The sequence below is a fragment of the Geotrypetes seraphini genome, chromosome 12 (genome assembly GCF_902459505.1).
Source record: "Geotrypetes seraphini chromosome 12, aGeoSer1.1, whole genome shotgun sequence".
In the NCBI taxonomy this organism is placed as follows: domain Eukaryota; kingdom Metazoa; phylum Chordata; class Amphibia; order Gymnophiona; family Dermophiidae; genus Geotrypetes; species Geotrypetes seraphini.
In genome coordinates this window covers 37,268,340-37,280,854 of record NC_047095.1, presented here as the reverse complement: position 1 = coordinate 37,280,854, position 12,515 = coordinate 37,268,340, and the positions used below count along the sequence as shown (strand labels likewise).

The window sequence follows — 12,515 nt, the reverse complement described above, 5'->3', positions numbered from 1 at the left end:
TCCTGCCCTCGACGCAAACCCTCCTCCCCCCCCAACGACCGCCCCCCCCAAGAACCTCCGACCGCCCCCCCAGCCGACCCGCGACCCCCCTGGCCGACCCCCACGACCCCCCCACCCCCCTTCCCCGTACCTTTGGTAGTTGGCCGGACAGACGGGAGCCAAACCCGCCTGTCCGGCAGGCAGCCAACGAAGGAATGAGGCCGGATTGGCCCATCCGTCCTAAAGCTCCGCCTACTGGTGGGGCCTAAGGCGCGTGGGCCAATCAGAATAGGCCCTGGAGCCTTAGGTCCCACCTGGGGGCGCGGCCTGAGGCACATGGGCCCAACCCGACCATGTGTCTCAGGCCGCGCCCCCAGGTGGGACCTAAGGCTCCAGGGCCTATTCTGATTGGCCCACGCGCCTTAGGCCCCACCAGTAGGCGGAGCTTTAGGACGGATGGGCCAATCCGGCCTCATTCCTTCGTTGGCTGCCTGCCGGACAGGCGGGTTTGGCTCCCGTCTGTCCGGCCAACTACCAAAGGTACGGGGAAGGGGGGTGGGGGGGTCGTGGGGGTCGGCCAGGGGGGTCGCGGGTCGGCTGGGGGGGCGGTCGGAGGTTCTTGGGGGGGGCGCTCGTGGGGGGGGAGGGGGGTTTGCGTCGAGGGCAGGAGGGCCTGGGATCCCTCCTGCCCGTAATGTAGTGCGGGGTGGGGTTAGGGGGTCGCCGTGGCCGGGAGGGTTTGGGCTCCCTTCTGGCCCAACTACACAAAGGTACGGGGAAGGCGGGTGGGGGTGTCGTGGGGGTCGGCCAGGGGGGTCGCGGGTCGGCTGGGGGACGGGCGGAGGTTCTGGGGGGGGGGCGGTCGTTGGGGGGAGGGGGTTTGCGTCGAGGGCAGGAGGGCCTGGGATCCCTCCTGCCCGTAATGTAGTGCGGGGTGGGGTTAGGGGGTCGCCGTGGCCAGGAGGGTTTGGGCTCCCTCCTGGCCCGATATTGTTGGGGAGTCGGCGGTCCTTCGGGGTGAGGGTGCGAGTGGTCCTGCCGGGGGGGGGGGGGATGTATCGGACGTCGGGGGGGGGGCATCAGGCTTTCAGGATGGGGACAGACCTTCAAGGGGGGACAGGACTTCAAGGGAAGACAGTGCACGGAAAGTCAGGGGGGGTGAACGGAGAGTCGGGACAGCGCACGGAAAGTCAGGGCAGTGCACGGAAGTCAGGGGGGGTGAACTGAGAGTCGGGACAGCGCACGGAAAGTCAGGGCAGTGCACGGAAGTCAGGGGGGGTGAACGGAGAGTCGGGACAGCGCACGGAAAGTCAGGGCGGGCGAAAGGAGCGTCGGGCATCATGCGCGGTATACCCGTGAGCGCGGTATACAAAAGTTTTTGTACATGTCATCGTGATTTCTGCGCGCTATACCCGTGTGCGCGTTTTACACGGGTGCGCGTTATATCCGCGAAAATACGGTACATCCCGAGGGGTTTGCGAGTGTATAAAGAACTACGTATGTTTAATGATGATGTCGAATTTAACCAACAATGGATATCGATCTTAAATAAGTGTTCATTAGACCTGATGGTACTGATTATCGATCGTACAAGAAAAGCTATGACAACCATTAAGGGAGAGATAGAAGAGAAATTAAAAATTTTGAAACAAAATTCGAGTGAAAATGACTTTAAACAACATCAGGATGATATGAAACAAACGGTGGATGGATTTCGGGTAGACATACAAAAGGGTAAATTAAAAAAATTTTAAAGGGATGAACAAGATTATCTTCAATGTAAAGTCTACCCGTGGCTGAAACAGAAAGGATCAGAGAAATCCTTTACTGAAAAGAAGGTTACATTTGATCAGACCTCTGAATCTTCTAATTTTAGTTCAAGTTCAGAGGATGATTTTTTAGGCCCCAGACCACACCACCAACGCAGAGGAAGATGGCGGAGAGGCAATGGCCGTGGTCAGGCACAATATCAGGGCCAAAGACCACAAACCCGTTCGCAATGAGGACAAAGATATCCGTAAAGAAAAGGACATATAAACAGGGGACTATTAATAAAGTGAAGAAACAGGAGGCAGAGATCCTGATTGTAAATTTATCGGACTATCACCTCACTCAGGAAGAACATAATATATTAACAAGAGGTCTTTCATTTGTCCCGACAACCCCACCTGATAACTTTCAAACTAGAATTGACATTGAAAATTTTTTTCGCCTTCTAAAGATCAAAGCATTCTTTTCAGAAGAGAGTTCGAATGAGGCAGAAGAAGAGAGCTCTATCATAATCCCAAAATCTATTTGGACCCCCCCCCAGGGCCAGTTGACCCTGTATTAGACACTTTTCATAAATTAGTCATAGCAGATATTGAAAAAAATAGAATAAGATTCAATCAACATAGGCAATATTATAATATAAGCAAGAGTGAACAAATAGCTATAAAAACTTTAATGTCTGATAGTAATTTAATTGTGAGAAGGGCCGATAAGGGAGGAAAGATAGTTCTGTTAAAGAGAAGTACATATCTGGAAGAAGCCCATAGACAACTTTTTAGTAAAGATTATGCTGTGTTAACTATAGACCCGACTGAACGTTTACAATTAAAGATCAATGACATCACTAAGCAAGCTTTAAATGAAGGCTATCTTAACGAAGAAGGAATTTCGTTTTCTGAACGTGATGTATCCGAAGATACCAATTTTCTATCTGTTACCCAAAATTCATAAATCTATGTCTGCCCCTCCAGGCAGACCAATTGTTTCGAATAGAGGGGCATTATTAGAAGCTTCATCCATATATATTGACAATTTTTTACAAATTTTTGTAAAGCAGACTAATTCAAACATTCAAGACACTACAGCGTTTCTAAGAAAACTTGATGGAATTAACCTGGATCCACAATCCCTGATGGTAACTATCGACGTATGTTCTTTGTACACAATTATTCCACAGAATGAAGCATTAGAGATTATTCGTGAAACATTAGATAAAAGAGTGGACCCCAGAGTTCCAACAGATTTCATTTGGAAACTGGCAGAGACAGTGTTAACAGAGAGTTTCTTTATGTTCGAGGATTGTTTCTTTCAACAACGATCGGGTATAGCCATAGGTATAACAATGGCTCCTTCCGTTGCTAACCTGTTCATGGACAATTTTGAATGCAATTGGATATATCCATCTGAACACTTTAAGAAAATTAAACTTTGGGTCAGATACATAGATGACATTTTTAATTTGGAATGGGGAAGTAGAAGAATTAATCACATTTTTGAGTTATATTAACATCTGTCATCCTAAAGTGAAATTTACACACACATATAATGCCACGCAAATATCCTTTTTGGATGTTCAAATAATAGTGAAAGATGGAATATTCTGCACGGAGGTCTACACTAAACCCACTGATTGTAATTCCACCTTACACTTTCTAGTGCTCATCCGTTGACATTGAAAAAAAGTTTACCTTACTCTCAATTTTTGAGAATGCGAAGAATCTGTTCATCTACTTTAGATTTTAAAAAACAATCAACGGCACTTAAACAGAAATTTTTACAGTGTGGTTAACCCCCTAAAGTAGTGAAGGCAGCTTATAAGAGAGCCTATTTCAACCACAGTGAAAGTTTACTCATACCAAGAATGGAAATGAATCACAGAAAAAGGATAAAGTTGTAACATGTGTGATAACATACTCTAAAAATAGCTATCAAACAGTTCGAACTTTGGGAAGCATTGGGAAATGTTGAAGATATCAGGACTTCTCCAAGACTATGACTTACGGATAGCTTACCATAGAAATTGTAATCTTAAAGAAATTCTATATCCCTTAATACTTCCGAGGATTAATGCCAATAAAGAGATACACTATCAGGGGCATCAAATCTGTGGTGTATGTCAAAGTGTAAAATAATGGTATGTACTGACAGATTTTGTAACCCGAGAAGAGGGAATATTTGCTAAAATGTCCATGTGATCTTCTCTATGTGGGCCAAACCTCTAGAAAATTCAATATTCGCCTCAATGAACATAAGAGTAATATAAAAAAATCAGAAACTAGGTGCCCCATTGGCTAAACATTGTATTGAAAAAAAATCACGACTTTTGGTCATTGAAAGCTATAATACTGGAAGTTGTTAATAGGGGGAAGAGAGGAGGCGATTTTAAACGATATCTTGCTCAACATGAACAGAGATGGATTAATCGTCTAGATACATTATATCCTATGGGTTTGAATAAGAATATAGAGTGGCAACATTTTTATTAAATAGTGAGCTGAGTGTTTTGTTACCATGTTTCTATTAATGGATTCTCTCCAATAGGAGAGTAAGATATACATCAAGTAAAAGGATGTAAGTGGGTGGATATAAATGAGACGACGACGCCATCTTACTGACGTTCGAGAATCAATGATAGTTGCGAGTAGTATCGTAAGTACATAATTGTTGATTTGGGGGATAAGTGAGTTTGGCTAGCTAAATAATGCTATGCTTTTATTTATAGATGCCTTAACGCCGTGTATATGGTCCTGACGCAGCGGAAATAATATTGATTCCGCGAAACGCTGGCCTGCTAAGTGAATAATACTGGCATAAAGAGCAAGACCGAGAGGCAACAGCTAGTAAGATAAGTGTGAATAAAATGATTAACTATCTGGTCTCTCGAAACTAAAGAGAAGTGCACCTCACATGTTTTTTGCTGGTTTTGGAATGAAACCCACAGCAATCTAGAAAATAAGTGTGAAACAACTTTTAAATAAAAGTGAGATAAAAATAATAAAAAATACATAAGTTATAAAAAAGTTGAATAAATGAGAAATAAAGAATACATTCAGGATTTTTGTGGCCAATGACTGGAGTTTGGAGCGATATAAAACTACGCCGACTACTTCAGTCTATGACATGACTGCGCATAGGCTCCTTTTCTGAGGCCTTTTTCCTGAATTTAGCCTTTAAATAAATCAGGGTGATGTGTACTTATCTTCGAACTTATGGTATGCCTCCAAGGGCATTAGAATAATGAAGGAATTGGAGGCTTCTTCTATTGATCCCCCCCTCCCAAGGGAAGTATTAAATTCTCAAGAAAGTATGGAGAACATCCCATTGATCTATTTTGATAAGGATAACATTGATGGTACAGTGGTAGTCCAATATTGAAGAGAGGAAATCGATGATGGAGGCATAGTGATGGGGAGAGAGATCTTCCGGCCTCAAAACATTATCTATAACAGATTGGGAAGAGGCAATGTAAATCTAATGGAGGGGTTTATGAAATTGCATGGCTGAATGAGGTACGCTATAGGCGCAAAAGAAAACTTGTATGGAACAAGTGAAGAGTTGTCAGCTATCGTAGAACTGTGAAAAGTAATCCACCTATAGGCTCTAAACCCAGAATGGAGACCGTTGCCAAGCAGACGAGGAGATTCAAACTTAAAAGGCTCTTCACCCCAAGTGGATCCCTCTCTTCAGAAGTTTAACATGGTGAGAAACCGAGTTATGATGTGTAGAAGAGGAGATTCATCTTTACAAGTTCTACACCTATGATAGATTCTCACTGGAAGCAGATATAAAGAAGAAACAAAAGTGTTCCATGATTAGTAGGCTCTACACCCATGAAGGAATATCTCTTGACATACAGGATTAGTCAATTATGAAAAAGTCTTTAGCCATAGTGGATTCTTCTTGGTCGACCAAAGTCTGAAATTCTGGCAGGCGGAGAAAAGGAATATACTGCTTGAAACCAGCCAAGTCTTGCACGAGCTGACTGAGATAGAATGACAGAGTAAGTGAAAGTGAGAACTCCGTTAGCCTACATTAGGTCTGGCAAAAACGGCAACCAACTTAAATAGTCCGGCTGTCACATCCTGGTGGTGTCCACTGTGGTTTAGCAATTAATTCCAGGACAAGACTGTATTTTGCTGAGGTTAGGCTGGTTCTGAGTAAGAAGCATGGGATATGGATGTATGTCCCTGCTGTGATGCAGAACATCGATGCTTCAATGCAGTGTGTCCATGCCGAGACGAAGAGTGCTCATACGATGTAGAGTGGTGCCTTGATGCAGACCTGTGATTGGTATTATATGGCCTCAGAGTGCTATGTTCAGGCTGGATCAGTACCGAGGAAGTCAATTTAAGTACCAGCCAATCGTTGAAGATTACAGGAGCAGCAATGGTACCAAGGTAGCAGTCGGTAACGAGTCTCGATTCAGGTAAATAACACAGAGATGGATGGATCAGTACCGAGCTAAAGTTGTGTCGGTACCAAAGTAAAATAGGGGCATCAAGTCCAAAATTATTGGAAGTCGATGGCCAGCCATTCACCATACAGATGTTGTACATACGGTGAAAGACTGCACCAGCACTAAGGGCTATGAAGCTGGTACTGTAGGTGCCACAGGTATCGAAGTGTTGAAAACCCCAATGGGCAGAGTGCTTCAAAAGGCATCAATGATAGGCATGCATCAAGTGACAATGCTAAAAGTGCCAGTGACGCTGATGATGAGACCAACGAACTGTTGATGCTCTCCGGTACCGAAGGGAATCGATACAACTCAGATGTTCAATCCATAGAAAGATGGCACCAGTGTCATATGCTGCTCAGCTGGTACTACAGGTGCAGCAGGGTGTCAAAGAAGTGGTAACCTCAAGAAGTGCATCTCAGAATGCTAGTCTGCATCGAGGAGAGGCATGCATCAAGAGACAATGCAAATATGCCCATGACACTCGATGATGTCAATGCACCGGTACCGCTACGAAAGAGAAGAAGTTCAACTTGCCAGGTACCGACTCCAGGTCTAATATCTTTTTACAGAAATAAAATGCAGGAACAAAAAGAATAAAAACATTTGTTTGGCAAAGCATTTATTCTTCTTGTTGGGTTTTTGTTTTATATAGCCCTGGAAAATCAGTAAGAGATCCAGCAGGCAAGACTATTTAAAGTATAACCAAAGAAGATTAAAACGGGACCGATGATGATTTAGGTGTTGTGCTTTATTGGGGAAAGTTTGATACTCAACTAATATTAGCCAGAACATGCCCTCTTTCCCGAGGCTAACAAAATGGACTACTTTCCTTTTTTTGATTTATAATATATCGCAAGTAGTACTCTTGTTTCAGTAATACAGAACGTAAAATTATCAAAGAAAAAACATTATAAAAGTAGAATACCGATTATTATCTCTCTTAGACCACAATGGGATGGGGCAATCCATTAAATTCCATGGAGAGAAATAAATCAAGAAAATTAATTATTGGGAAAGTTGACTACACTTAACAACCCCACAAATTCTTAAATCCAGCTGATCATCTAAATTACAAGTCTCCAGAGATCTTTTTAAAGTCTAGACAGGCTCTCAATTGTGATGGTAAAAAGAAAGTATACTTAATCCCCAGTTAGCGAACCAAACATTTACAAGGATATGCTAAAAGATAAGAAGCCCCCAGTCTTTTTGTTTCGTCACGCATAGAAAGAAAGTCTTTTCTGCGATCTTGTGTTATCTTGGATACATCCGGATAAATCCAAATTCTTTGTCCAAAATATCTTGATGGGAATTCTGAAAGTAAAGTTTCATTATATGGTTTAAATCTTGTTCAAATACAAAGGAGACTAGAAGCGTCCCCTTTTCCTTAACATCAGAAAGGGATTCCTCTAAAATTGCAGTCAAATCTTTTTGTATTACCAAATTTCCTTCATCATCGGCTTGTCATAATAGTAGGAATATAATATATTTTGTTAAAAGGAGGAATAGCTTGTTGAGGAATTTTGAGGATCTCCATTAGATATTTTTAAAAATAATCATAAGGATTTAAAGCTGGTGATTTGGGGAAATTTAATATCTAATTTAGCCTCCTATTGAAATTCTTAAATTGTTCCAATTTAGAATGAACATAAATTTTATCTCTGACCAAAGTTGTTGTTATTTCCTTTAAATATGGTACTTCTGTTTTAACACAAGTTAATTGTTCAGCAGAGTCGTGTTTGGTCTGTTCTATAATTTTTGACAAATTGTCCACTTTTCCTGAGAGACTAAGTACTTCTTGTGTTGACTCAGTCAGATTGCTATCGAGCCTCTGCAAGGCCTGCCAAATGGTCTCCAAAGTCACCACCAGAGGAGACAAAAGCAGTGATGAACGCGCTGAAGCTCCCAGAGTTGGTTGCTCGGTTGTCTTCCCCACGGGTGCTCCTCCCTCCAGGCTCAGATCCAGGTCTGCGACTTCCACCCCTGGAATCCCTGTTGGGGCAACCCGTGCTGACATCGGACATGGCGGTGCGCTGGATAGCAGAGGGGACAGCGATTCTTCATGCCTAAGAGGCTGGACGCTCAATCATCCAAACCTGCAGCAGGGTCCTCTTCGCCCGATAAAGGGGTTGTGAGTTGGCTTAAAACCTCTCGAGGGTTTGCTGCTGTACTGGCGTGGAGGTTCTGAGTTGCGAGGGAGCCATTTTCAGAACTCCCTTCCTTTTAGTGTGTGGCATTATGGAGGGAAACACCGTAAAAAAATTCTGGCGTTAAAAAACTGCAGAGGAATTTAGCTGGCTCTACGGGAGAGGTAAGAGAAGCCAGCACACGACATGGTGGTACTCATTCACACGGACAATCAGGTCGCCATGTATTATGTCAACAAGCAGGGAGGCACGGCATCAGCCTCCCTCTGTCAGGAAGCTCTGAAAGTTTGGGATTGGGCAATTCGCCACAACACCTTCCTCAAAGCTGTCTACATTCAGGGGGCGGACAATGCCTTGGCGGAAACTTGAGTCGTCTTCTACAGCCTCACGAATGGACTCTCCATTCCACGCCCCTTTATCACATCTTCTCTCTGTGGGGAACGCCTCAGATAGATCTCTTTGCAGCCCCCCACAACTTCAAACTGCCTCGGTTCTGCTCCAGGATCTACACTCCTCATCGTCTCGAGGCAGATGCTTTTCTTCTGGTCTGTGGGAATCTCTTTCTGTATGCATTTCCTCTCATTCAAAAGACTCTGGTCAAGCTCAAGTTCGACCGGGCCACCATGATTCTGATTGCTCCTCGGTGGGCCAGGCAACCTTGGTACTCCCTTCTTCTGCAACTCAGCAGCAGGGAGCCCTTCCTTCTGTCAGTGTTTCCATCTCTGCTTACGCAGCATCAGGGATCTCTGCTTCATCCAAACCTGCAGTCGCTACACCTGACAGCTTGTTTCCTCTCAACGTAACTCCCCTTCAGTTTTCACAAGCTTAAAGGAAGCCTGCTACTAGACAATGCTATTCCCAGAAATGGACTATTCTCTACTTGGTGTTTTTCTCATCACAAGGAGCCTCAACATGCCAGATTCCTGTCTTACCACCACATCCACTCTGTAATACTTGGCAAACGTGTACAAAGAGGACCACGTTGCTGCCATGCAGTTCTCCTCAAGGGAGATCGCACTAACTTTGGCCCACAAAGAAGCCATAGTCCTAGATGAATGCGCCCTAACGGAGATGGGAGGTAGTCCCAGCCAGAATATAGGCTGATGAAATAGCCCCACGGATCCAAATAAAAATGGTGGCCTTGGAAACAGGAGCACCCCACTCAAACGAATGAGTCAGTACAAACAGAAGGTCATAGAGACCAAAGCTCAAGTTTCTTAAAAGGCAATCTTGTGGCCTGGAACAAGTAGACTGAAAAACAGGTAAACGCACCTCCTGATGAACATGGCGGCAGAAAAGAAGGAACCATGCGCAAGGAAGACCGGACACCGAGAATCTGTAGAACAGCTCTTGATAAAAGAGCTTGAAGTCCGGAGACATTGCTCATTTAAGTAACAGCGACCAGAAAGACAACTGGGAAAGTCAAGGCCAAGAGGAAAGCATCCTGAATAGGCTCAAAGAGAGCTGTGGCAAAGCCAGACAATACCCGATTGAAGTCCCACAAAGGGAACAGTGGTTTTATCAGCAGTTTAAAGCAGAGCCCTTTGCACAAATCTGGCAATAGCAGGGTGAGATGCCCAAGACTAAGGACAGTAACAGGCTCGGAAACAAAAGAGCCCAGCCACTTGGACACAAAGGGAAGCAATAGTGAGGCTTGTATCCAGACCAGCTGGAAGAAAGGCGAAAACCACCTAAATAAAGAGTGGAATTCGGCTCCAACCATTCCTGGTCACACCAATGCTGGAAATTCTGCCATGCCCCAGCGTAGGCAGACACAGGAGTCAACTGCATAGACTTGAGAAGCAGGGTAAGAGCAAACTCCGAAGAGTCTGTTAGAGAGTTGTGTGGGGACAGAAATCAAACCTATCCCCGCTGGAATCAAATCCGTCCCCACCCATTCCTATAAACTTCAGAAGCAGTTATTTTATTTAATTATGCTACTGAATTAAAGGCTCTGGTAGAGACCCATTTATCAGTAAGCAAAGACACTTTATTCATTTGGAAATATTAACTGAGAAGAATACATACTTTGTAAATGGGTCTCTGCCAGAATCTCTAATGTAATGTAAATATAAAATATAAATACTCCAGCTGATGAATACCCCCAAGCTATGTCAGTTGAGGACTTCCTCGGAAGGTGGCCAGGGGTCCCTTTTGCCATGCTTGGCAGGTAGCAGTAGCATCCCCGAGTCACAGATGCTGGCACCTCAGTGGATCTATCAGGAATCAATCTGTGCCTTATGGAGACAGTCCAACATAATGCAACTGCTGCCATCAGTCTGAACTGCAACCATCTGCTGGAGACAGAGAATACTAGCATAGTCCAGGGCAGAGAATACTATATTGGTGATGTTGCTGGAAAATTGTGTTCTCTGCCTCTGTCTGCAGGGTATGGAAAGATAAAATTTTCATAATACAAAAGTTAAAGTTTACCACCACCTAACCACCTCTTACACTATCATTCTATTTTAAACTCTATAAACTGATTACATCATCATGGACAAAATGACAATTCAGCAAAACTCTCATTTAACTTTAGTCCTAATGTTGGTTATCTGTACGTTTTCAATAATGGTTCTGTCACATCAGAAAATTAAAATCTTAATCTTCTAAACATTTTAAGGCAGAGAAAAGGGGAGAAGAGGGGGGAAGTTACCCTGTTTCTTGTAATACTCTTCCCATGCCTTTGAATAATCTTGCGTGGGTCCTTGTTGCCCTGAAAAATGAAAATAAATTTGATACTGCTCACTTTTTATGCAAATAGAACTGTTCTTTGGACTTCATATGAAAGGACTTCAGATGAAAACAAAACAAAAAAAATAAATAAAAGTACAAACAGACCAGTGGCTCCCAAACTTTGGGATGGTATCCCATGTAGTGTCACAGAAACAAAGCTTCTCTCTTATTTCCGGGCCTCAATTGTGCTCTATACCCGGTGACTGTCAACATGGAGTGACTCATGGTTGTTCAATCCTTGCCCTTACCTCCTCCTGCAGGCTTGGTCAGACAGGAAAACTCACACACAGTATTATGGTCTGCGAGTGTATAACCAACACAGAGGTCCTGTGCTAACTGCTGCTGTCTTCATGTTTTAAGTAAGTGGGTGGGGGTGGGGAGAGGAGGGACTGGAGTCTGCTATTTTGTGTTCTTTATCTAAGACATGTATCTGTGGGCTGCTGTTCAATATGACCTGAAGAACGCTGGTCTTAAAACATCTATACTTTTACCTGCAGTCAAACTGCCCTTTTGTAATCCAGGCAGTGTCCATTCCCCTTAATGACCAGAACCTTCCTTTTTTTTCTTTTCCCTTCCTTGTCACTGCCACATTTCAACAGTTCTATACACTAATATGGGGAGGGAGACAAGGCAGCTGCAACACTGAAGGGGGAATACCTAGCGCACATAATGTTTTTTCAGTGTGGTCCTGATGTCAAAATGAATTTAATACCCCTGGATCTAAAGTCATGTAACTTTAAATGTTAAAATGATATCAAATTAGATTAAAAATTTGGGAAGTATTGGCCTAGACTATGGTAACTACAACAATGAATTCAGGTACTGTTTCCTATATAGAATTCCTTTTCCCAAGATTGAGAAGTTGTTAACATAAGCTGTCAGCCAGTCTTCTAGAGGACTGGATATACAATCACAAAGCAATAAGATGTGTAAGCATTCAATACATTAAGCAGCTAAGGATACAAATAAGCAATGGTGTTTTTCCCTAGCAAAAGAGGTGCATATACTCAGATATGGGGCAATCTTAAAAGGGTGAGGTGACTACTGAAAGACCCCCACAATATCTACACAACCTGCCACTAGCCACAAAGTATATGAAAAAACATTAATTAAAATTATTACATCAGTCCTTAGAACACACCACTTATGGGGATAGAGAATAAGTTGGACTACAAAATCCTATACAAAACTACATGTTCACAAAATACCTCATCTTGAACACATATGCAAAATACGGACAGATCCTTATCATAATAAAATGACTACACATTAGAAACAGAAAAGGCACACAGAAAAACTGATCTGGAAATCCTAAGAAGCTAGACTCAGCTTGCAGTACAAAAATGGAGAAAGAGAAACAAATGCATTTCCTACAATGATATAAAAATGATGCACATTCAAATCACTAAACCAAACTAAAAAAAATT

General features: G+C 43.3%; 1 protein-coding gene across 3 annotated transcripts in view; it reads right to left on the bottom strand.

The window, feature by feature from the left end:
• FUBP1 (far upstream element binding protein 1) overlaps positions 1-12,515 on the bottom strand; it is a 288,549-nt gene that overhangs the window by 8,939 nt on the left and 267,095 nt on the right. For all 3 annotated transcript variants that reach the window (XM_033916010.1, XM_033916009.1, XM_033916011.1), the window contains one exon: positions 11,009-11,068. In XM_033916010.1, coding sequence (XP_033771901.1) covers positions 11,009-11,068 — 60 coding nt within the window. The remainder of the gene's footprint in view (positions 1-11,008; positions 11,069-12,515) is intronic.